The sequence below is a fragment of the Rhineura floridana genome, chromosome 2, assembly GCF_030035675.1.
Source record: "Rhineura floridana isolate rRhiFlo1 chromosome 2, rRhiFlo1.hap2, whole genome shotgun sequence".
NCBI classification, from domain to species: domain Eukaryota; kingdom Metazoa; phylum Chordata; class Lepidosauria; order Squamata; family Rhineuridae; genus Rhineura; species Rhineura floridana.
The window spans coordinates 236,997,448-237,019,264 of record NC_084481.1 but is presented as its reverse complement, the minus strand read 5'-3'; the positions used below and the strand labels follow the sequence as shown (position 1 = coordinate 237,019,264).

At 45.3% G+C, this 21,817-nt stretch overlaps 1 protein-coding gene across 2 annotated transcripts in view; it reads left to right on the top strand.

The window, feature by feature from the left end:
• FANCM (FA complementation group M) overlaps nt 1-21,817 on the top strand; it is a 70,636-nt gene that overhangs the window by 43,083 nt on the left and 5,736 nt on the right. Inside the window, exons 14-20 of one of the 2 annotated variants that reach the window (XM_061612645.1) lie at nt 2,134-4,033; nt 8,603-8,685; nt 8,784-8,852; nt 9,921-10,037; nt 12,056-12,203; nt 17,501-17,607; nt 20,203-20,715. In XM_061612645.1, coding sequence (XP_061468629.1) covers nt 2,134-4,033; nt 8,603-8,685; nt 8,784-8,852; nt 9,921-10,037; nt 12,056-12,203; nt 17,501-17,607; nt 20,203-20,715 — 2,937 coding nt within the window. The remainder of the gene's footprint in view (nt 1-2,133; nt 4,034-8,602; nt 8,686-8,783; nt 8,853-9,920; nt 10,038-12,055; nt 12,204-17,500; nt 17,608-20,202; nt 20,716-21,817) is intronic. The other variant, XM_061612646.1, reaches the window with a different exon arrangement.

Here is a 21,817-nt window from a genome sequence, read left to right as displayed (position 1 = left end):
CTGGGCCTCTAGCGACAAAGATGGATCCAGGAGCACCCCCAGACTACGGACCTGCTCTTTCAGAGGGAGTACGACCTCGTCCAAAGCAGGCAACTGACCAATTATCTGAACTCTGGAACTACCAACCCACAGTGCCTCCGGATCTTGCAAGGATTCAGACTCAGTTTATTGGCCCTCATCCAGCCCACCACCTAGTCCAGGCAGCGGTCCAGGGCTTGCACGGCCTCTCCCGATTCAGATGTTATGGAGAAATAGAGCTGGGTATCATCAGCATACTGCTGACACCTCGCCCCAAATCTCCTGATGACTGCTCCCAAGGGCTTCATATAGATGTTAAACAGCATGGGGGACAAGATGGTACCCTGCGGCACCCCACAGCACAGCTGCCAGGGGGCCGAAAGACAGTCACCCAATGCTATTATCTGAGAACGACTCTGGAGTTAGGATCGGAACCACTGTAAAACAGTGCCTCAAATACCCATCTCACCAAGTCGGCCCAGAAGGATACCATGGTCAATGGTATCAAAAGCCGCTGAGAGATCAAGTAAGAATAACAGGGTCGCACTCCCCCTGTCATTTTCCCAATAAAGGTCATCCATCAGGGCGACCAAGGCCAATTCAGTCTTATAACCAGGCCTGAACCCAGACTGGGATGGGTCAAGATAATCTGTTTCATCCAAGAGTACTTGCAGGTGCTGCGCCACAGCCCTCTCAATCACCTTCCCTAAAAAAGGAGTATTTGCAACCGGTCGGTAGTTGTCACAAACCAATGGGTCCAGGGTGGGCTTTTTCAGGAGTGGTCGAATCACCGCCTCTTTCAGGGCAGCTGGAACCACTCCCTCTCGCAGAGATGCGTTGACCACACCCTGGGTCCAGTCGGTCAGACCCCCTCGGCAAGCTTTAATAAGCCAAGAAGGGCAAGGGTCTAGAGGACACGTTGCTGGCCACATCATCGCAAGCACCTTGTTTATGTCATCAGGCCGCATCAACTGAAACCGTTCCCAAGAAATTGCAGCAGACGTTGCACTGGACACCTCATTGGGGACTACAGTAGATGTGGATGGGGCATCAAAACTGCTACAGAGGCAAGCCTGTGCTGGTGCTGCAGCGAATATCCAGGTGGGCAAAGTTGGGTTAGGTCAACTCTTCCAAGCTCACCCACCCAGGTCTTGGTAATACACACCAAATCGGCACCTTCATCCACAATCAAGTCATGGATGAGAGTGGTCTTACTGTGTACCAGTCTTATGTAGTTCTTTTTAACCCAACACCTTGCTACTGCTGATAACCGTTCCAACACTGCTCCACACTGGACCCTAATTAGCCCTGAATGCAGAATCATTTCCTATATGCTTAGCCTGGTATCTGTGAGGACCCCTCTTAGGACTTGCCTGGAAGAGAGGAACTCTACCCAGAGATTTGTTATAGTACTTAATTGAACCACATAGCATAGCTATAACAGTTGACACTGAGGAAATCTCAGTGCTGGCAGTGGCTTGGACTTGCTCATTGCAAAACAATTAGGGCAGTGGTTCTCAAACTTTTCTTCCCCACACACCACTTTGGACGTTGCTGAGGGACTTGGTGGACCACCTAATGATTTTTTCTGCCTCTTGTAGCAATTGTAATGAGCTGTTCTAGATGCTGTATAATTTTTAATTGTATTGTTGTTCCTTCTTTATTTCTAACATTGCATTTCATTGAATTACAATTTTAATTCAACAGAATTCTATGGAATTCAGATTGAAAGAAGTTGAAACAAGCCAAAGCTTCCATCATCTCAGATTCCCAGACATTTCAATAACTTTTGAGACTTTTATGGTTGGTTCACTTTGGGTTTAGCATTTTTTATTTATGGTTAGATTTGTAATTTTCTGCAACTGCCCACAGTATGAAAGCCACACCAACATGTCCCAGTGGACAGAGTGTTGGACTTGGAAGCAGTGAGCTCAAATGCCAGCTGAGGGCGGGCTCCGTGAGTGGCTGTGGGCAAGTCCTGGTCCATTTCCCTTTTGCAAGGCAGAAACAACAAAAGCCTAGTAAATGCAGTTGGTGGGAGGATGAGGACTGTAACAAACATTTAATTACACAACCATCAAAATGAAATCGCAATTTTTGTCTTTTTTTAACTAGGGAGAATGCAGTTATGAGCTGAAAACCCAGCCTTATTTTCACTGGGAAGATGTTGATGCCTCAGATGTTCAGAGGAGGAAAAGCGGCCATGATGCTGCAGGTGCTCAGAAGGTGCCTTTGTCCAGAAAAACCCTGGGAGTTGCATCCAAAGCAAAACATAACTCGTCTTCCTCCGAGGGGTTTGATGCAGAATGTGTCTCTCTCTTCAAAGCAACCAGCTTCAAATCTGTTAATAGACCTGAAGCACTGAGTGTAATATCTGAGGGTCATGCGAAAGAGGGCCACAGCCCTTCAGATTGTTTTTCAACACACATTTTGCTATTTGTTGAAGATGCTGGATGTAAAAAAATGTCAGAAAAGAATAAGGAAAATATGGATGTATCTGCGAGCACAAGCTCTCTCCAAAGGAGCATCGCTAATCACGAAAGTGCAGCAGCAAGAGAATTTCAGCCTGCCTCAAAAGAGGGTGGTTCTTGGAACAGAGACAGTGTGGATTCTGGCTACAGTTGCCTTGCAGAAGACAATTCACTCCTTTCTTCTTCCATGTTTTATCTGCCAGCACCAGAGGTGGATTTGTTTGCACTCCCTGTTAAAAGTGCTGATGAGGACCCTTCATGGGGAAAAGACATCCTGATAAATGCAGCAAGGCTTCTGACACAGTCTCCCCCATCTCTGACTGAATTCTTTGATTCTGAAGAAGAGAGGGAGAATGAAGCCCAACAGTTTGGCTCAGTGCAAAAACGTGATTCCAGTGTGTTCACGGACAAACTTCCTCCAGAAGAAAAATTGACATCTTTCAAGAATTCTTCCATGTCAACTCAGAACACCTCTGAACTCATTGACACCCATAAACTGTGTTCCTTCAATAATGCTTTGGAAACAAGGTTCATTCTGGAGGCTTCCATTAGCCAGATAAATGATCTTGATTGGGATGAACTTTTTGAGGATGACGATGAAGAGCAGATTGGAATTCAAGGGGAAAATCTGTTGATGGCAAATCATGATTCAGAAATAAACCACTTGGGAGGAGAGTATCAGAAATCCCATAAAAGGGCTGGGAGAAATGCAAGCCCTGATGGAGATGATTTTGCAGAGAGTAGCCATCTTCCAGACAGAAATGGAGGGAAGTTTTCAGAGTTTTCAATTTTGTGTCATCAAGCAGAAGTCCCTGAAGGGCAGCCTTCAGAGGAGGGTTTTACAATCAGCCAAGGAAACCCCATGAAGTCATTAATAACCCACAAGGATGAAACTTTGGAAGCATCTGTTGATCTTGATCATGCAAGCGAAGCAAAAGTCCAGCATCATGAAGAGTTGTATAATGCTTCTCAGGAGTTGTTCTCTGTTAACTTTGATCTTGGGTTCGCTATTCAAGAATCAGAGGATGAGACTTCAGAGCAAGTTAGCACCATAAGAGATGGAGACAGTCATGTAGTAGTTAACTCCAATAGTGCTGAAGTCTCTCTTTCAAATGGCAACTTGGCAAGGAAGTCTCCATTAACCTGGGATAATGAATGTTTTGATGGGACTAAGTTTTCTACACCATTACATGTACAGAATCAGAATTCTGGTCTAGCAGCAACTGAAACTGTTATTCCCTTGGTCTCTCCTTTAACACCCGCGAGAGAGAAACTGTGCCAATCATCAGGCTCTGTACAGACTCTGTTTTCTACCCCAACAGGTAGACAGATGATGCATATTAGGGTCCCCAGAAGAACCTATATGGACTCCTTCTCTAGAAATAGGCAGGGAAACCCACAGCCAGTTCCAAGGAAAGTAAACAGTAGTACAGTTAAAAAGGTCTTGGCAAACTCCATTTTCAGAACAGAGGGGCTTGCATCGCGAGACACCGGAAAGATGGAAAACAGAAACCTAAATGGCTGTAATGTGCTTTCTGCTGAAGGTAGGACTTCAAAAAATGTTATGCAGGTAGAACTTTCACTGCCTGCAGTCTCAGAAGACAGGTGGAAGGACCTGCTTTGGGCTGTGCAGTAAGGCTAAACATCAGATTACAGTAAACACAATAAGTAGAATCCTAGAGTTGGAGGTGGCCTGAAAGGTCATCCAGTCCAACCCTCTGTTCATGCAGGATACCCACAACTACAGTATTCCTGACAGGTGGCCGTCCAGTTTCTGCTTAAAGACCTCTAATGAATAGAGAGACCATCACCCTCTGAGGCACTCTGTCAAACAGCTTGTGCTGTCAGGAATGTTTAATCTAAATCCTTTTTCATGTAATTTGTTTATTTTATTTAAAATATTTTTAACCTGCCCTTCATCACAAGGCAATAGCAAAGTGGGATACAATGGAATGATTTTTTTAAAAAATATAAAATCTCAGTTACAAATCACAATTTGGGTTGGTCTTTCACAGTCCAATCCACTTGCTGTGTAGCTTGGAAGAATTTGGTAACATGTCTCTGAGCATATGGTGAGTGGTGGCAACACCTGCGATCAGCCCAGATAATAGAAACAAGACATGTGCTGTGTTGATCTTGTTTTAGCAGGGAGGAAGCATCGATATTAAGATACACTTAAGTAGTTCAGATAGTCACTTTAAATATGTTTGATTTACTTTGCAATTTTAGTGACATTTCCTATAGTAAATCATTTTCTTTTGCTTCCATTCTGTGAATGCGTGAAGCACAGCAACATTTTGCAAAATATACACTAAAAAAATACAAAAACAATTATGGAATAATGGCACTGACTATTCTGCAGAATAGTCTCCAGAGGACATCAGGAGTGTCTCAGTTTGCACAAGATAAAACAGTGGGAGGTGAAATATATTCTAGCAAATTTCTAGGTGTTCTCTATGTTTTTAATTGACCATGTCCACCTTTCCTTAAATGAAGTGGTTTAAACATTGCAGGCTGAAGTTTGATAGAAATATCTGTGGGCTATAGGTACATTCTTCAACTGCAGGGTTTTTTGCCTATTAGTGAATTTCCCTGCTTTTTAATCCGGGAGGCAAGAAATGGGATGCTGTGCAAGTTTGCTGAGAATGGATTTATCATTTGTATGCTTATTGAGTTCAGTGGGATTTACTTCCCTGCAATCATGCTTAGGATAGGGGAAACTGACCACAGGGGATGGGGAGGGCAGGAGGAGGAGGGGAAGTTTGATCATTTCAATGTTTATTTTCAGTGGGATTTATTCCCATGCAATCATGCTTAGGATAGGTAAAACTGACCATGGGGAGGGAGGCCTGGAGTGGGCAGGGGAGGAGGAAGAAGGAGGAGGGGAGAGGAGAGGAGAGGGGAAAGGCAGGTCTGATCATTTGCATGCTTTTTGAGTTCAGTAGGATTTACTCCCCTGCAATCATGCTTAGGATAGGTCAAACTGACCAGGGGTGGGGGAGGGCTGGAGTGGGCAGGGGAAGAGGAAGAGAGGAAGGGAGAGGAGAGGGGAAGGAGGGGAAAGGCAGGTCTGATCATTTGCATGCTTATTGAGTTCATTGGGATTTGCTCCCATACAGTCATGGTTAGGATAGGTAAAATTGACCATGGGGAAGGGGAGGGAAGGAGAAAGGGGAGAGGGGAGCGGAAGGAGGGGGATGGAAGGGATTGGAAGGGGAGGGGCAAAGGAAAGGGGAAGGAAGGGGCAAAAGGGAGGTGATGGGAGGGAGGACGAGGGGAGGGCAAGTTTGATTATTTGCATGCTTGTTGAGTTCAGTGGGATTTACTCCCATGCAGTCATGCTTAAGATAGGTAAATCTGACCATGGGGAGGAGGAGGGGGAGGGGATTGGAAGGGGGAGAGAAGGGGCAAGACGGGATAGGAGGGAAGAGAAAGGAGGGTGGGTTTGATCATTTGCATACTTTTTGAGTTCAATGGGTCAGGGTTAGGGTTAGGGTTAGGGATTTATTTATGGCACTCTCCGACACTGGAGGCATTCAAGAGGCAGCTGGACAGCCATCTGTTGGGAATGCTTTGATTTGTATTCCTGCATTGAGCAGGGGGTTGCACTTGATGGCCTTATAGGCCCCTTCCAACTCTACTATTCTATGATTCCTTGTTGGAATTGTTTGCAATTGTGCCTTTAGAATTTCCTCTTTTAGAAACTCCAACCAATCTTAAACTCCTTTTCTCCGTAGGGTTGCTTGCCATGGAACCTTGCTTATCATTGTTCTGAGTTTATTAAAATCAGCTTTTCTGAAATCCAGGCTCCGCTTATGACTACCCTCAGCTTCTGCTTCCTTTAAAATCAAGAACTCTAGTATAACATGGTCACTTTCCCCCAGTTCCTCTAACTGCCATTTCATCCACTAAGTCATCTCTGTTGGTTAGAAGCAAGATAGCTGATCCTCTAGTTGCTTCCTCAACTTTCTGTCGGAGAAAGATCTCCAACATGAGTCAGGGATTTCTTGGAAGGGCAGTGTTTGGCAGAATTTGCCTCCCAACAGATATTGAGGTAATTGAAGTCCCCCATTACTAGTTTCAGTTATATCTATCACGTCGTGTTTACCCTCTGTATTAAGAGTTTGAGTTTGTCATGTTTGTTTCCCATACTCTGGGCTTTAGTATACAGACATAGAAGACTATGTGATTTACGGTCTGGCTTCCTTCCTACATTTTTTATAAAAATTGTTATTGGGCCCCATTAGAGCCTTTCTCTCTGTCCCTGTTACTTATGCATAAGACTTCGTCAATCGTTACCTCCAAGTTTATGTCTTCCTTCCCCTTACGATTCAGTTTAAAGTCCTCCTGATGTTCTCCATGCTGTGGTCAAACACATTCTTTTCAGTCCTTGTGAGGTTCAACCCATCAATTGCCAGCAGTCCATCTTCCAGGAAGTGTAGCCTGTTGTCCCAGAATCCAAATCTCTCACATTGGCACCACCTTCGTAGCAAGTCATTAACCCGGAGTATTTTTCTTTCCCTTTCTTCTGCTCTCCTAAGTACTGGAAGGATAAATGAGAAAACTATCTGGGCCCCAAAGTCCTTGGGGTTCCTTCCCAGAGCGTCAGAGTCTGACATGATTTCTCCGTAGCCCCACTTGGCAGTATCATTCATTTCCATGTGGATGAAAAGGAAAGCATACCTGTCGGTGGGCTTTATGAGTGATGACAACTCTTCTGTCACATCTCTAATCCACCCTCCCGGTAGACAGCACACCTGGCGAGTGCCTGGATCTTCTCGGCATACTTGGGTTTCGATCCCACGCAGCAGGGAGTCTCCTGGTTCTGCTACTACTCTTCTTGTATGGGGCATGGTGTCATTGCCTCCATGAAAGCAGTGGAGGGGAACTTCCAGCCTGCAGACCGAATTAGGAAATAAATGATAAGAAACGATTTGGTTAGGTACTTCAACAAAATAGGCAAGATTAGATTAGACTTTGATTTATATGCCATTGCTGAGGAAAAGAGGTCACCTTCAGGGCTGCTCACAATATGCAAAACAAAATAAAATTAACAGCAATGTTAATAATAACATTATTATAATAACAATTAATATAATAGTCACACATATCAACGTCAGTGAACATCTCCACAACAGTATATCGATAACATTTCAAAGTATACTGTCTTCCTCAAAGAGGGTATCCTATTTGCCTCCCAGCATTGCAACTCTTTCATGGTCTGCTTAAAGCTGCTTAAGCTAACTGCTCCTACGCCAACCTGTGGATGGCGCTACAGGCAGTTCAAAAGAAACCACCACAGTATGTAGGAATTAGCTTGCAGAACTGGAGCCGTTTTTTGAAGCCGTTTCCTGATCCTCGCAGTTACCTTGAGTGTCAGAATTCTACTCTCAAATCCCACTCCTGCATGATATGGTTGAAAGCATATGCAGGAACCCTTGAATTTGCTACTGCCTATTGACAGGCTTTGCAATTGCTGGCTGTGCACGTGCATTCCTGCACAGACTCACCTGCAGATAAAATTGTAAGGAATTATCATTGCAAACTTCCTAAGAAGACCTGCAGCCAAAGATTTGGCTTGCTACCTTGAATCAGTATGCCAAATTTAGCTCTCTGCGTTCCCACCCACCACCCTTTATGAATGTTTATGTGCTTTGAAGAGTTAAATGAGGGGACAAAAGCAACGGCAAGGGTGAAAACTGAGCCAGTTGGAGATGTGTGTTGTACCAGAGGCAGCTTGCAGGCTGCCTGTAAAGAAGCAAGGGCTCTTGGATGTGTGTGAACAACCAGTCAATGGCCAGGAACCAATAAGTAAAGCTGGCTTGCTGTTTTCCTTTCTCTTGTACTTCATCCATACCACTCGGTAGATCTGTAATTTCCAGCGAGGCAGAGCAGCTTGATGCGTTCTTCTGCTGGGAAATAGTGTTTAAGTTGTCCAGACGAAGCCCTGCTCAGCTGGAGGGGGTTGCAGGTGAACAATTGCAACCTCTCAAGCCAATAAAGAATTGCCTGATTAAAAAAAAAAGAATGAAAAAAGTGCTTTGTTGTCTGACTTATGTTGTATGGTGAAAAACACATTTTCTTGTTACTGCCACCTCCTTACTCTTTCATAGTTGGCACCAGCAGTGAAAGTGAAGAAGAAATTGTTTTTGTCAGGAAAAACAAGAAGAAAGTAAACATTTTGACATCGCCAAATGTGAGTTGTTTGGTTAAGATTAAAAACCACCAGAGTCCAAACAAAACTCCTCCCTGTGGGATCTCTAAATATATTTTATCATCTTCCTTTTTTCCAAGATTAACAGCAGCTGTGACTTGGAATCACCAGTTCATGCCGTCAAGAAACGGAGGCGTCCACCTATTGCAGTAAGTAGATAACCCCAACCAATGTTGGAAAGAGTGCATAAAACACATTTTGCTCAGCTTGGCTTAAATACCCTTCTTTGTTGCTGGGAAATAGTTATTCAGACACCCAATGGCTCTGACCTGCCATAGTGCAGGTGCATATTAATTTGTTAATATCTAACAGAAGTAGATAAGGTAGTCATAGTCGACTTGTTTGTATACCCCTTGTTCCACCGATACATCTGTGCTCAAAGCAGTTCACATTAAGATGAGGTAAAGCTATGCCTTTGTTCTTTGGATAGATATCTGACGTAACACTGACTCGATTAAAACAATATCTTACAACAGAGGAAATAGACTGCCACGGGCCCAGCTAGCTCAGTGCTGTCTGCACTGCATAGCAGTGGCCCTCCAGAGTTTCCGTGTTTCCACAGGCTTTCTAGCACATGTGCATCTTTAGCTCCAGGGAGCTAAGAAAGCTCTGTAGCCGTGGCTAAGAAACGCGAATAGGCACTGAGATGCACCCTCCTCTCTCGCACACAGTTCCCTCCACCCTTCCTCCAGCAGCCCTTAACCTTTAAGGCTCATTTCCGCACCCTCATTAGCCATAAAGAATATTAACCAGACTCCCTATAATATCCAAGGTTTGAGGTCAGGGCCTGCAAGTTTTGGTAAGCAGGACCTTTATTGTCAGTGACAGTGTAACACTAAACAACGGCTAACGCCAAAGGGAATTGGCACATGCGAAGGGTTGTTGGGAAAAGTGGGCTGTCGTGCAGCCGGTTCTTCACCTCTTAGGAAGGTTGGAGATCGAGCAGGTTTAAAATGACACCTCGGGGCACAGGAGGCTGCATGACGAGCTCAGTGTGACACAACAACAGCAGAAGCTGAGGCACCAGCAGCATCGTTTGCATTTACTTCTGGCGAAGGCAGAACTTCCTGTTAATTTTAGGCCTTTCACAGTGGCATGTGTTCAAAGCCCTCTGATTTCCTCTTCCAGCACTCAAAACCGGAGAGGTCAGTTTCTTGGAAGTTAGGAAGAAGCTGTCTCTGATGTCATTATTTGCCAATATCTGTGTTTCATTCCAGCCAGATTTGTCTAGTGACGAAAGCACAGGCCAAGTCTTGAGTGGCATGAAGAGCCGGAACAAGAAGCCAGTTCAAGGCATGAAGAGGCAGAAAAGGGGGGACGTTGCTCTGATGGTGGTGCGTATGTTGCAAGCGAAGGCGCTCATTTGTTTCTGGTGAGAGTGTGTGTGTGTGTTACTCAGGATATCTTGCTTCTAATTGACAAGGTAACACAGATTCACCCCCCTGGAATCTTACGTAGCAAGGAGATACAGGATATACTTGGGAACAGGGCCTCTTTTTTAATGCCAGATTTAAAGTTTGGAGCAGGGCCATAGTTCAGCTCCCCTTGCGTGTGGCAGAGAGCTCCTGCCTTGCGTGCTGAAGGTCCCAAGTTCAATCCCCAATGGCATCTCCAGAGAGGGCTCGGAGACAATCCCATCTAAAACCCTGGAGAGCAGCTGCCAATCAGTGCAGACAGTTTTGAGCTAGATGGACCAATGGTCTGACTCAGTGTGAGGCAGCTTCCTCTCTCCAGTTTTAAAAAGGGCCTGCTGCCAGGGGGAAGGGAAGGCCTCTCTCTGCTTGAGAGCCCCCCTGAAGAGCCATTCGAAAACTGGAATGAACGTAGGAAGCTACTTTATATTGAGTCAGACCGCTGGGTTCACTAGCTCAGTGTTGCCTGCACTGACTGGCAGCGGCTCTCTAGGGTTCCAGGCAGGGACACTTTTCTAGCTCTGCCTGGAGATGCCACTGTGGACTGAACTTGGGACCGGTGCTCCGCCACTGAGCTGCAGCCCTTCCCCCATTCAGGAAACTGCAATATGGGTACAAAAGTCATAGAAGTCTGGAGAAAAAGTCTGACCCACTGTATATTTTGTCATTCAGGAAGGAAGAAGCTATCATTAAACATTTTCTCAAAACGAGAGGACGGGGAGGAGGGCATTCCTGAGGCACGGTCCAGTCACTGATTGCACCTGAAAGTTCTCTGGAGTAAGCTCCTCCTTCACTGCCCTAATAGCCTATTAGGGTTGAGCTGGGCAGCCGTTTCCCCCAGACAGAAGAGCTCCACTGGATCTTACAGCACTGGTGCTCGAGAAGGGCCAATCGGGGCGGAGGGAGTTGAATGCAACCTTCTGCAAAGAGCAAATGATTGCAAAAGTGAAGAGAAACAATAAATTAGTTGTCGAGCATAAAATGCATTTAACCTATTTAAGTCCTCTGTAAACTGCTTGCTATCAATAGATCTTGAAGCAATTTACATTAAAAAAAACACAGGTTCATAAGTATACACCAAACACAATCTCAACAGTTGAAGAAAACAGAAAACCCAAGTACACAGATATACAATACAGCACAATATACATAAATGTAACTATAATCATTATAAAATTATAAAAGACAAATTATGCATATAAAATCACTTATTAGACATACATCAGGCTCCCCACACAACCGCTCTGACAAGCGCTCACCTCCATCAACCCACATAAACAACCACTACACTTTTACCCAACTTTTCTTTCGTTTACTTTCATAGCCTTTCCTCAAGTCTCTTACATACAACAGCCAATAATAATCAAATTCCCCAGTCATAATTGCGGTCAGCCAATAATGATCAAACTCTCTGCCCCTCAACAAGGCCAATAAATCCAGTCCCTTCCACGGAACTAACGGGTATTCTCTCCCGACTGATAGGCAGAGGGCGTTTATACAACACCTTTCCCTGCAATGACTCCCAGTAACCAAGTCACAACACGAATGTGGTGCGCCACCAACCCCACCACCACGACAGATCGACTCCAGTAGATTGCTCCAGCGTGCCCGGATCTCATACAGGCACAATCCTACTTAGTCCTCTTTTTGGTGTGAATGTAAATTATAGTTTCACTGGTTAGAGCCTTTGACCCAAGGCAGTGGGGTGCTTTGTTGCTTCTATGGGGCTACGGCCAGAGAGCATTTGATCTGCATGGCTGGTGGGTGACCAAGGAAGCTCCATGGATCATGTCCTCCCTGTGTGTGACGTGCTATTGGCCAATTCCCAAAAGAACCCCAATTCCAGTGAACTTGTTTCTTGGCCAATCTGCAGCCATCTGGCAAGGTCCGTGGAGTCAAATGCTGGTTGGCAGGAACTCTGTTGCTCTTTCTTTATGCAGAATGCAGCCAAGCATTTCATCGAGGAAGAGGCAGAGCTTTCTGAAGGAGAAGCCATGGAGGTTTCATCCGATGAGAGCGTTGGCTCAGAAAATGAACTTAGCTCTTCCCTCATTCAGTTTCTCAATGATGAGACACAAGATCTAAATGGTAAGTGAAGAAAAACCAATATCCTTTTTTCTGCTACCTGGTACTTTCATGGGTCATTTGTTTGTCCTTTTCCATAGGCATCTGGTCCTATGAGTAGCTTTCTTGGGCCATTATTGCAATTAACATGTCAGGTTTTTAAAAAGTTAAATACAGGAGGGCCCCACTCATATGGTGGGTTACGTTGCAGAGCCCCGCCAAAAAGCAGAACTCATTCAATAGAATGGCGCCCGACACCTGAAAAATGCCGTAAAAGCGGAACAAGCGGCATATGAGTGGAGCCTTACTCTAATTGAAAGCCTCCGTATGAGCAGAACGCCAAAAAGTGGGTCACCGAAAAGCAGGGCCCTACTGTAGCAGCAACAGGAGGCAGCAGATCAGGATCAAGACTCCCTCACCAGGGTGGGGAACTTAACCCTCTTCTCCATGCTGCACTCCTGATGTTCTGCCTCCACAGCCAGAGGAAAAGAATGCCTCTGAATACCACTTGCTGGGAACGTCACCAGAATGAAGAGGGGTGCTGTTGCATTCCCTTTTCCAGGGGGGCATCTGGTTGGCCACTGTGAGAACAGGATGCTGGACTGGATGGCCCAGCAGGCTCTTTGTAGGTTCTTGCGATGAATTTCTCCCACTTCCTGGAAGGTGCTGTTGGCCTCAGGAAGGAAGCTGACTTTTATGTCAGTAATAGTTTCCTTCGGGGGGGAGAGTGATTTTCAGCAGGACCACAGGGGTGGAGGGAGGTTGGTTAGTTAGTCTCCACTCCACCCTCATTATGTCCTGCCCCCCCAACTGTTATATAAATTTTAAAATGTATAAGCCACACAAATTGCAGACACGCAATTAATGTAACTTTCTAGTTTAGCACTTAGACAAGGATTGTTTTGATATGGTTCTGTATTTATTTGAAGAATTTCTACCCCATTGCTCCACCGAAAAGGCTCTCAGACCATCTTTCAAAAGTTTGTTACCAAACAAGACAATCCCTGCCCACAGGCTTGTAGTCTAAAGACAGCACACAAAAGGAAAAGGGGGTTGGGGAGGGAGGAGGAAAAAAGCAAGCTTGGGCACTAGCGCTTGAAGTTGCAAAGTCATTGTAACAGCCTGCCGGGATGGGAAGGGTTGAGGAAGAGGAGCAGCCAAGCAGAGCTGGTCTCTCACTGGGCTAGCGGAGTGGGCCCTGCTCTCCCCTCTCTTCCTCTGCTGCAGCTGAGTATAGGGACTGCTGCTAGATGGCAGCTGAGGAAGAATGCAGAGTGCATTAGAGGTAGAAATGGCCATTTATTTGTTCATTCATTTATTTTTATTAAAGTATTTATAAGCCGCACCTTCATAAAAGTACATCAAGGTGACTTGCAACATACAAAAACATTATAAAATTAAAAACCAATAAAAACATCATTAAAAACAATAATAAAAGCATTGACAAATACTGCATTGTTTGAAATTAAAAAAATCATGTTGAAAGACCTGTCTAAAAAGTTTGGTTTTCCAGAAAGGATGGTTCCTGCCAGACCTCTAGTGGTAGGGAGTTCCACAGGGCAGGGCCCACCACCCTTAAGGCTCAGTCCCTGCTGGGGCCAACTGAACCTCAGGGGCCATATGGGGAACCATCAAAAGAGCCCCATCAGAAGATTTCAGTGACTGAGATGAAACGTGGAGAGTTAGGTGGTCCTTAAGGTAATTTGGGGCCAAGTTGTTTAGGGCTTTGTGAGTTAACAAAAGTACCTTGATCCTGGCCCACTAGCAAATTGGCCACCAGTGCAGCTCTTCCAGCAGAGGGGTAACATGTTGCCAGTGATCTGTTACTGTAAGCATTATGGAAATGGCTACAAAGCAAAAGATCTTTGGCCAGCAGAACATTTTATTTAAGTATTTTAAAATAAAATACTTGATATAAACTGCTTGATATTTAAAAATGCAAAGTAATGTACAAAAAAATAAAAGCATAAAAGCATTTCAGACTTTCCATAGTTACCGGTACTATACATGACCGATATCAAGAATGCTTGGGTAAACAAAACAATTCTTCAGCAAACACCAAAAATCATTGGTGCCTGCCTCATTTCTAAGGGGAGAGTGTTCTCTTTGACAGGTGATATCCTAGTCTCAGGATGGTAGACTAGTTGCTTTGTGTCTTCCGGGGAAGGGAGCTAGTTGGCACATGGCTCCTACCTCTACCTCCATGACAGCGGATGGGCACGTCTGCCTCTCTTTCTCTGTGGGGCATGCTGTCAGAGGGGCAGCCCTACACCCAAGCCCTGGATATTTATTTATTTGTTTGTTTGTTTCATTTCTGAACCGCCCATAGCGAGTAGCTCTCTGGGCGGTGTACAAAAGATTAAAATACAGAAATACAAAATATCACAATAAATAAACTGAAACAAAGAGATTTAAAATTATAACATTAAACGCTTAAAATGCCTGGGAGCATAGCCAGGTCTTAACCTGGTGCCGAAAAGATAGAAGCGTTGGCGCCAGGCGTATTTCTTCGGGGAGGCTGTTCCACTGTTCGGGGGCCACTACAGAAAAGGCCCTAGATCGAGTAACTGTCCTCCAGGCTTCCTGATGGGTTGGTACCCGGAGGAGGGCCTTAGATGCTGAGCGAAGTGACCGGGTCGGTTCATAGCAGGAGAGGCGTTCCACAAGATACTGCGGTCCCACGCCGTGTAAGGCTTTATAGGTCAAAACCAGCACCTTGAATCTGGCTCGGAAGCAAATGGGTAGCCAGTGCAAATGGGCCAGAACAGGTGTTATATGCGCTGACCGGCTGGTCCTCGTCAGCAGTCTGGCTGCTGCGTTTTGCACTAGCTGAAGCTTCCAAACTGTCTTCAAGGGCAGTCCTACGTAGAGCGCATTACAGTAATCCAACCTAGAAGTTACCAGAGCATGAACGACTGAGGCGAGGTCATCTCTGTCCAGATAGGGGCGTAGCTGGGCTACCAACCGAAGGTGGTAGAATGCATTCCTTGCCACCGTGGCCACTTGCGCCTCAAGAGACAAGGAAGGATCGAAAAGAACCCCAAGACTACGAACCTGTTCCTTCAAGGGGAGTGTAACCCCATCTAGAACAGGGTAAACATCCACCATCTGGGCAGGGAAGGCATTCACCAACAGTGTCTCAGTCTTGTCTGGATTGAGTCTCAGTTTATTAGTTCTCATCCAGTCCATTATCGCGGTCAGGCAGTGATTCAGCACATCCACAGACTCACCTGTAGAAGATGAAAAGGAGAAATAGAGTTGCGTGTCATCAGCGTACTGGTGGCAACGCACCCAAAACACCTGATGACGGCACCCAGAGGCTGCATGTAGATGTTAAAAAGCATGGGGGACAAAACCGACCCCTGAGGGACTCCACAATGGAGAGTCCAAGGTGTTGAGCAATATTCCCCAAGTACTACGTGGGGGATATGACGTGGGGGCCCAAGGGCTACATGCTGGTGCTCCAGAGCTTGCCCGACAGCTCAGGGGCTGGGCCTAAAGATGTTCCCGATATTACACCAAACCTTGTCAGTGGCTTGGATGGCACTCCAAAGTTTGTAAGTGACATTGGATAGAGACGTTTTCCTGTGTTCTGAATGTCTGGCTCCAGTTTATTAACAGGCTTTTCATCTGGAAGAAACAAAATGTTTGGAGGCAGGACAAAACATGAGGTGAATTGGTCCCAGGCTATGGTCTGAAGGCACATGAGGCCAGCACCCTTAGCTGAAGCTAAGCAGGGTCAGGTCTGGTCGGTGCCTGGATGGGAGACTGCCCGGGAACCATATGTAAGCTGCCTTATTTATTTATTTTTATTTATTTATTTATTTATTTTATTAAATTTATATACTGCCCCATAGCCAAAGCTCTGTGGGCGGTTCACAACAGTCATACATCAAATACAATAAACCACATATTTAGACAATTTAAAACAACTTTAAAATTTTAAAATTCTTAAAAAAGTTAAAAAACCATTTTAACACATACTAGAATGCCTGGGAGAAGAGGAGAGTTTTGACCTGGCGCCGAAAAGATAATAATGTTGGCGCCAGGCGTACCTCATCAGGAAGATTGGGTTTCATGAAAAGAAAAGTGGGGTATAAATGTAATAAATGAATGAACGATAATAATCACGAATTGTTTAGAAAATGAGTTTCACAGCAGCTATCTAATATCTGCAACTTATTCTTTGTACACAATAATCCTGCAGTCCTTGGGTTAAAAGTTCTCTGAGAAATTCCCTACAGGCTTTTATGTGTGTGTTGTGGGAGGAAAGGAAGGACACAAGTTCTTTCATGGGAAAAATCACTAGTTCCCCCTTGTTTGTCAATTTTTTTTTTAAAAAAAAGGTAGCATGCAAAGCGAATGATAAAAAACCAGTTTCAGTAGGATAGTCTGTGCTTTCCACTGCAGTGACCACCATGCAAGCCTTCGGGTCCCTGAAGACAAGGGTCTTGCAAAGGATACGTCTGGAGCTTGCTGCTGGATTATTTACAGTACTTAGAAGCCATTTGCTCCCAGTGGAAATTGTAGAAGCAGCGGCATAAGACAGCATAAAAAAGAAAGCCATGGTACATGCAACTGCTTTAACTGCTTTGCGTGGTGGTGAAGTGGGCTTCAGTCCTCAAAATCCTATGCTATGATAAATGTGTTGGTGTTTAAGGCATCCAGGACTCCTGTTAGTTTTAAACAAGTGGCAGAAATCAGAGTAATAATAATAATAATAATAATAATAATAATAATAATAATAATTTAATGTGTGGGTCGCCTATCTGGCCAATGGCCACTCTAGGCAACCTACAATTTAACAACAATACATTACATCATCATAAAATACATCATAAAATACAATAAAACAGTTCCAGTACAGAGTAGTAGGCTATCAAAGTAGAGTACAAAGCTTATGCCATAGAAAGTCCCCTTCCCAAATAGAGAGGCACAGCCAGATGATCTGAGGGGCAAGGGAGCTCCTGTAGAAGAAAGGCACAAACTGAGACAGGGCTTGAATAACCAGCGCTTTGAATTAAGTCCTTGAATTAAGTCAGAAAGCAGCACGGTGGGAGGGGTGCAAGGAGGCCACTTAACAGCCTGTAGGTGTGGCAGCTGTCGTAACACGTTCCCCCGGCACCAGCGTGTAGCAAGTTTCCTGGTGGTGGTGTGGAGTCTGTGTGGTGGGAATTGTAATGGGTTCCACATCCACACTGCAGCCTTTACGCAGCCAGCCACCATGTAGAGACAAGTTCCAAACAAGGACATTGATTGCGGCTTCAGGCCCTCGTCTGTCTGTGTGACTGCCTGCCTGCCTTTCTTCCTCCTCTGCTCAGATTCTGAGATGCAGGCAATTTACCTGAAATCTGTGCGTAGCCCAGCTGTTGGCAACAGGTATAAGATGGTGCATAAAGAAAGGAACTTTGTGACTGTTTTCTCTCAGGTAAGATGGCAAATGAGTAGTGTGACATTGTAGAATGCTGTTCCCAAAGCAACATCTGGGCTGGTCTTCATCCACAAATGCTGTGGGGAAGCTCTCTGCTTGTTGGTTTGTTTGTAATAGCCTTATCACAGGGGACTTCTTGAAGTTCCCGTTCCATAACAATAATTTACTCAGGTCTTTGGTCTTTAATTTGGAGAGTAATTAGTTATGGTTTTTGTGCTCATCTTTTTAAGTGGGATGGATAGGCATACACACACACACGCACGTACACTCTCTTTAGGTCTTGTTTATATATATATATATATAGAGAGAGAGAGAGAGAGATGGGTTTAATATTTATTTTTATTCTGTAGGTTGGTATAAAAAGAGGATGATGATGTGTTGTTTCAAAGGACGTCATCAAACTGGGATGGCTTATTAGCAGGGTAGAAACTGCAATGTTCACAATGTTAGGGCTCGTTTATAATTTTTGTTTATGCCACTCTTCAATAAAAAGTCCAAGGGTTATTTACATAAAAGAAAATGCAAACGCATTCTAAAATACAAATATCACAAACTGGAACTATTGTAAGACGCAAGACCTAAAAGGGAGCATGATTGTTTAAGCCAAGAAAAACAAAACTGACATATCTGAAAGACCTGGTGCTAAAAGTGGGTGCCAGACAGAATTCCATGGGGAGCGCACTCCAAAATTGGGATTCCCCCCTCTGCTTGCGTGAGGAGACCCCCCCTCCCTCATAGCCACCCACCTCAAGTCTGAAGAAAAGCTTCAGCAGATGATTTCAACATCTTGGTAGATTGATAGGGAACTAGGCATTCTTTTAGGCTCCTGGCTCAGTAGCACCTCCTTGAGTTGGGCTCAGAAACAAACTGGGACAGCTTGCTTGGAACAAATCTTGCCAGTATTAAAAGTCTCACAGTCACAAACTAACGGCAGCTTCCAGCTTCAAGGGCAGCCCTACATACATTTCATAGAGATGGGAAGACCTTCACATCTCGAACATTGCACGAGTCTAACTGCAAGGTTTCCAGAGCATGGATAACTATGGGTAGCCGACCACTGTCTAGGTGAGGCCACAATTGATAAACCTGCCTCTGGGTAAAAGGAGCTCCATGCCACTGAATATGCTTGGGAGTCCAGTGACAAAGCTGGATCAAGTAGCAGCCCCGAACGGAGGGCTTCAGTCTGATCCCTCAGGAGAGTGCAACTCCATCCAGAAAGGGTTGGACGTCTCCCTAAACTCAGAAACTCTCCAGACAGAACCTCAGCCACTGAGGTTTAGCTTCAGTTTTTTGGCCCTTCTTCAGCCCATCACTGAGTCCAGGCACTGGTAGAGATGGGAAGGCAGAGAAAATTGTGTGTGGGGGGGAGGGGTCCCCAGGGTGGAAGAGGTTTGGAAAAAATGGGAAAACCTGTATCATCTCTTAAGGAGAAACAGAGCTTGGTGGCATCAGAATACAGACGACACTTCACCCCAGATTTTTTTTAAACAGAAAAGCAGGATAGAAATGTCTGAAATCAACAAACTAGCTCATAGAGTAATGCAGATCAAGGCATTTGTTTTCTGGCGCTCTGCAGTATGCCACACATACCCCAAGAACAAAGTGGCAGACATACACTTTCTTCTTTTTTGCCCCTCTTTTTAATTGTTTTAAAATATGTTACACAAAACAACAAGCAACGCACTTCCCCACCACCGCCTACAACCCGTCACCAGCACTATTCTCTTTTCCTTTTTTCCCCCCACTGTAAATTATTGTAACATAAAGACAGTCCAGGAGAATCATGTGGTGCTCCAGTTTGCCTGTACAGATGGCGAAGAGTATGATTAAGATAAACAAAATCACAAGGATCATATTTGTAGAGATGCAAGTGGCAAAGTTTTTTCCACTCCTGTGTCCTTGGTGTATACAATAAACTCCTGCCATATAGCATTGTTGTTATGTGCCTTCAAGTCGATTACGACTTATGGCGACGCTATGAATCAGCGACCTCCACGAGCATCTGTTGTGAACCACCCTGTTCAGATCTTGTAAGTTCAGGTCTATGGCTTCCTTTATGGAATCAATCCATCTCTTGTTTGGCCTTCCTCTTTTTCTACTCCCTTCTGTTTTTCCCAGCATTATTATGTTTTCTAGTGGATCGTGCCTTGCCTTCTCATTATATGTCTAAAGTATGATAACCTCAGTTTCATCATTTTAGCTTCTAGTGATAGTTTAATGTGTTCTAACACCCAATTATTGGTCTTTTTCGCAGTCCATGGTATGAGCAAAGCTCTCCTCCAACACCACATTTCAAAGGAGTTGTTTTTTCTCCTATCCACTTTTTTCACTGTCCAACTTCCACATCCCTACATAGAGATCGGGAACGCCATGGACTGAATGATCCTGACTTTGGTGTTCAGTGATGCCATGTAGCATATAGCACTGTTTTTTCATTGCAAACTGTCCCACCTTCGAGTGGTGAAAAGAGAGCCCGAAGCAAGGTTGCAGTCTGTGTTGGGCTCTGTACGTAGCAGTTTATTCTGGTATTGTGCCTTGATAACAAGCAAATAATGGCTTGGGTTGGCCTCAGCGGCTTCTGTTTCTTTCCAGGTTCCAGAGCAGGATGAAAGCTACTTAGCAGACAGTTTCTGTGTTGGGGAAGAGGAGGGTGACCTCAAAAGCTGCTCTAGCGAAGAGGAGGAAGTTTGTGTCAATTTCAACCTGTTAGAAGACAGTTTTGGGAGTGGGAGGAAGCAATACTGCACCCGCCGTAGGAGGAAATTGAAAGAGTTGCGGACCGAGCTGGGAGGGGGAGCTCCGTCAGTGCTAAAGAAACGTTCCCGGGTTCGGATTCTCAACACCTCTAGTGAAGATGAAGGAGTGGTCAGAACGGAAATGCCACCCATTGCTGAAGCTGCCAAAAGCTCTCATTCAGTCCCATCGCTGGCTTTGGACGATGGTCTGCACCAGAGCACATCTGCTTCAAAGACTCAGATCCATCTGCCCCAAGAGAGCAGGGCTCAAGTGCTACTGGAACTAAAATCTTGCTTGTCAGAAGAGCTGGCCTTCCGCTCTCAAGGCAAACTTGAGCCGCTGGGTGGGGACCTCCAGGCTACGGTAAAGGTATGGGCTGTGTTCAAACTGTTGCTTCTTTTGATGGTTTATCTGTGGCTTGCGTTAGAATAGATGGACCCAAAAAGTTGGAGGGGAACCCTGGAAGTGATCTTGTCAGAGCTCTTCCCAGCAGGCAGGATACCTTACGTTGAACAAGCAAGCATCTGTCAGCAATGCTTTCCTTGAGAACCTTCAGCAAAAGACTCCACACCCTCCCTGGGTGGCTGCCTCCTCCAATATAAAAATGTTACACTGGGCTGGGCACTTGGTCCACCACCTCTTACCTGGAGTCAGCGATGTGTTGTGGGATCAGGTTCAGCTTATGCAGTCGGACGATGTGGACAAGGTGCTGGCAGCTACGGACCTGAACACCTGCCCTCTTGACTCTTGTCCCTCCTGGCTTATTAAATCTAGAGGAGGGGGGTTGACTGGTTGGTAGGTACATCAGAGTGTAGGTAACTCTTCACTGCATGAGGGGGTGGTGAGGCCACTCTGAAAGAAACTGGCTCTTCCAATCCCTTGGATTGGAATAACTATGGACAAGTCACAAATACCTTCTTTTTGGGAAAGGGGGTGGACAGGGTAGTGGTGGGGCAGCTACAGGCATTCTTGGATGACACGGATTATCCAGATCTGTTCCAATCTGGGTTCTGGCCTTGCCATGGGACTGAGTTGGCCTTGGTCGCCCAGATGGAGGATGAGCTTTACAGAGAGGGGGACGGGGAGGGCAACCTTCCTCCTGCTTCTTGATCTCTATGTCACTTTTGATACCATTGACCATGGTGTCTCCTCCTGCACTGGCTCCGTGGAATGGGAATTGCGGGCACAGTGTTAATGGTGGTTCCAGTCCTATCTACAGGACCGAGTCCAGAGAGTAGTGTTGAGTGACTGTTTTTCAGACCCCTGGCTGTTGTGCTGTGGGGTGCTGCAGGGCACCATTTTATCCCCAAAGCTATTTAATATCTCTATGAAGCCCCTTCATTAGGCATTTGGGGGCAAGGTCCCATCAGTATGCTGATGACTCTTGGCTCTCCTTCTCCATAACATCTGAATCAGGAGAGGCTGTGCAGCCCCTGGACCGGTGCCTGTACACAGAGGTGGGATGAATGAA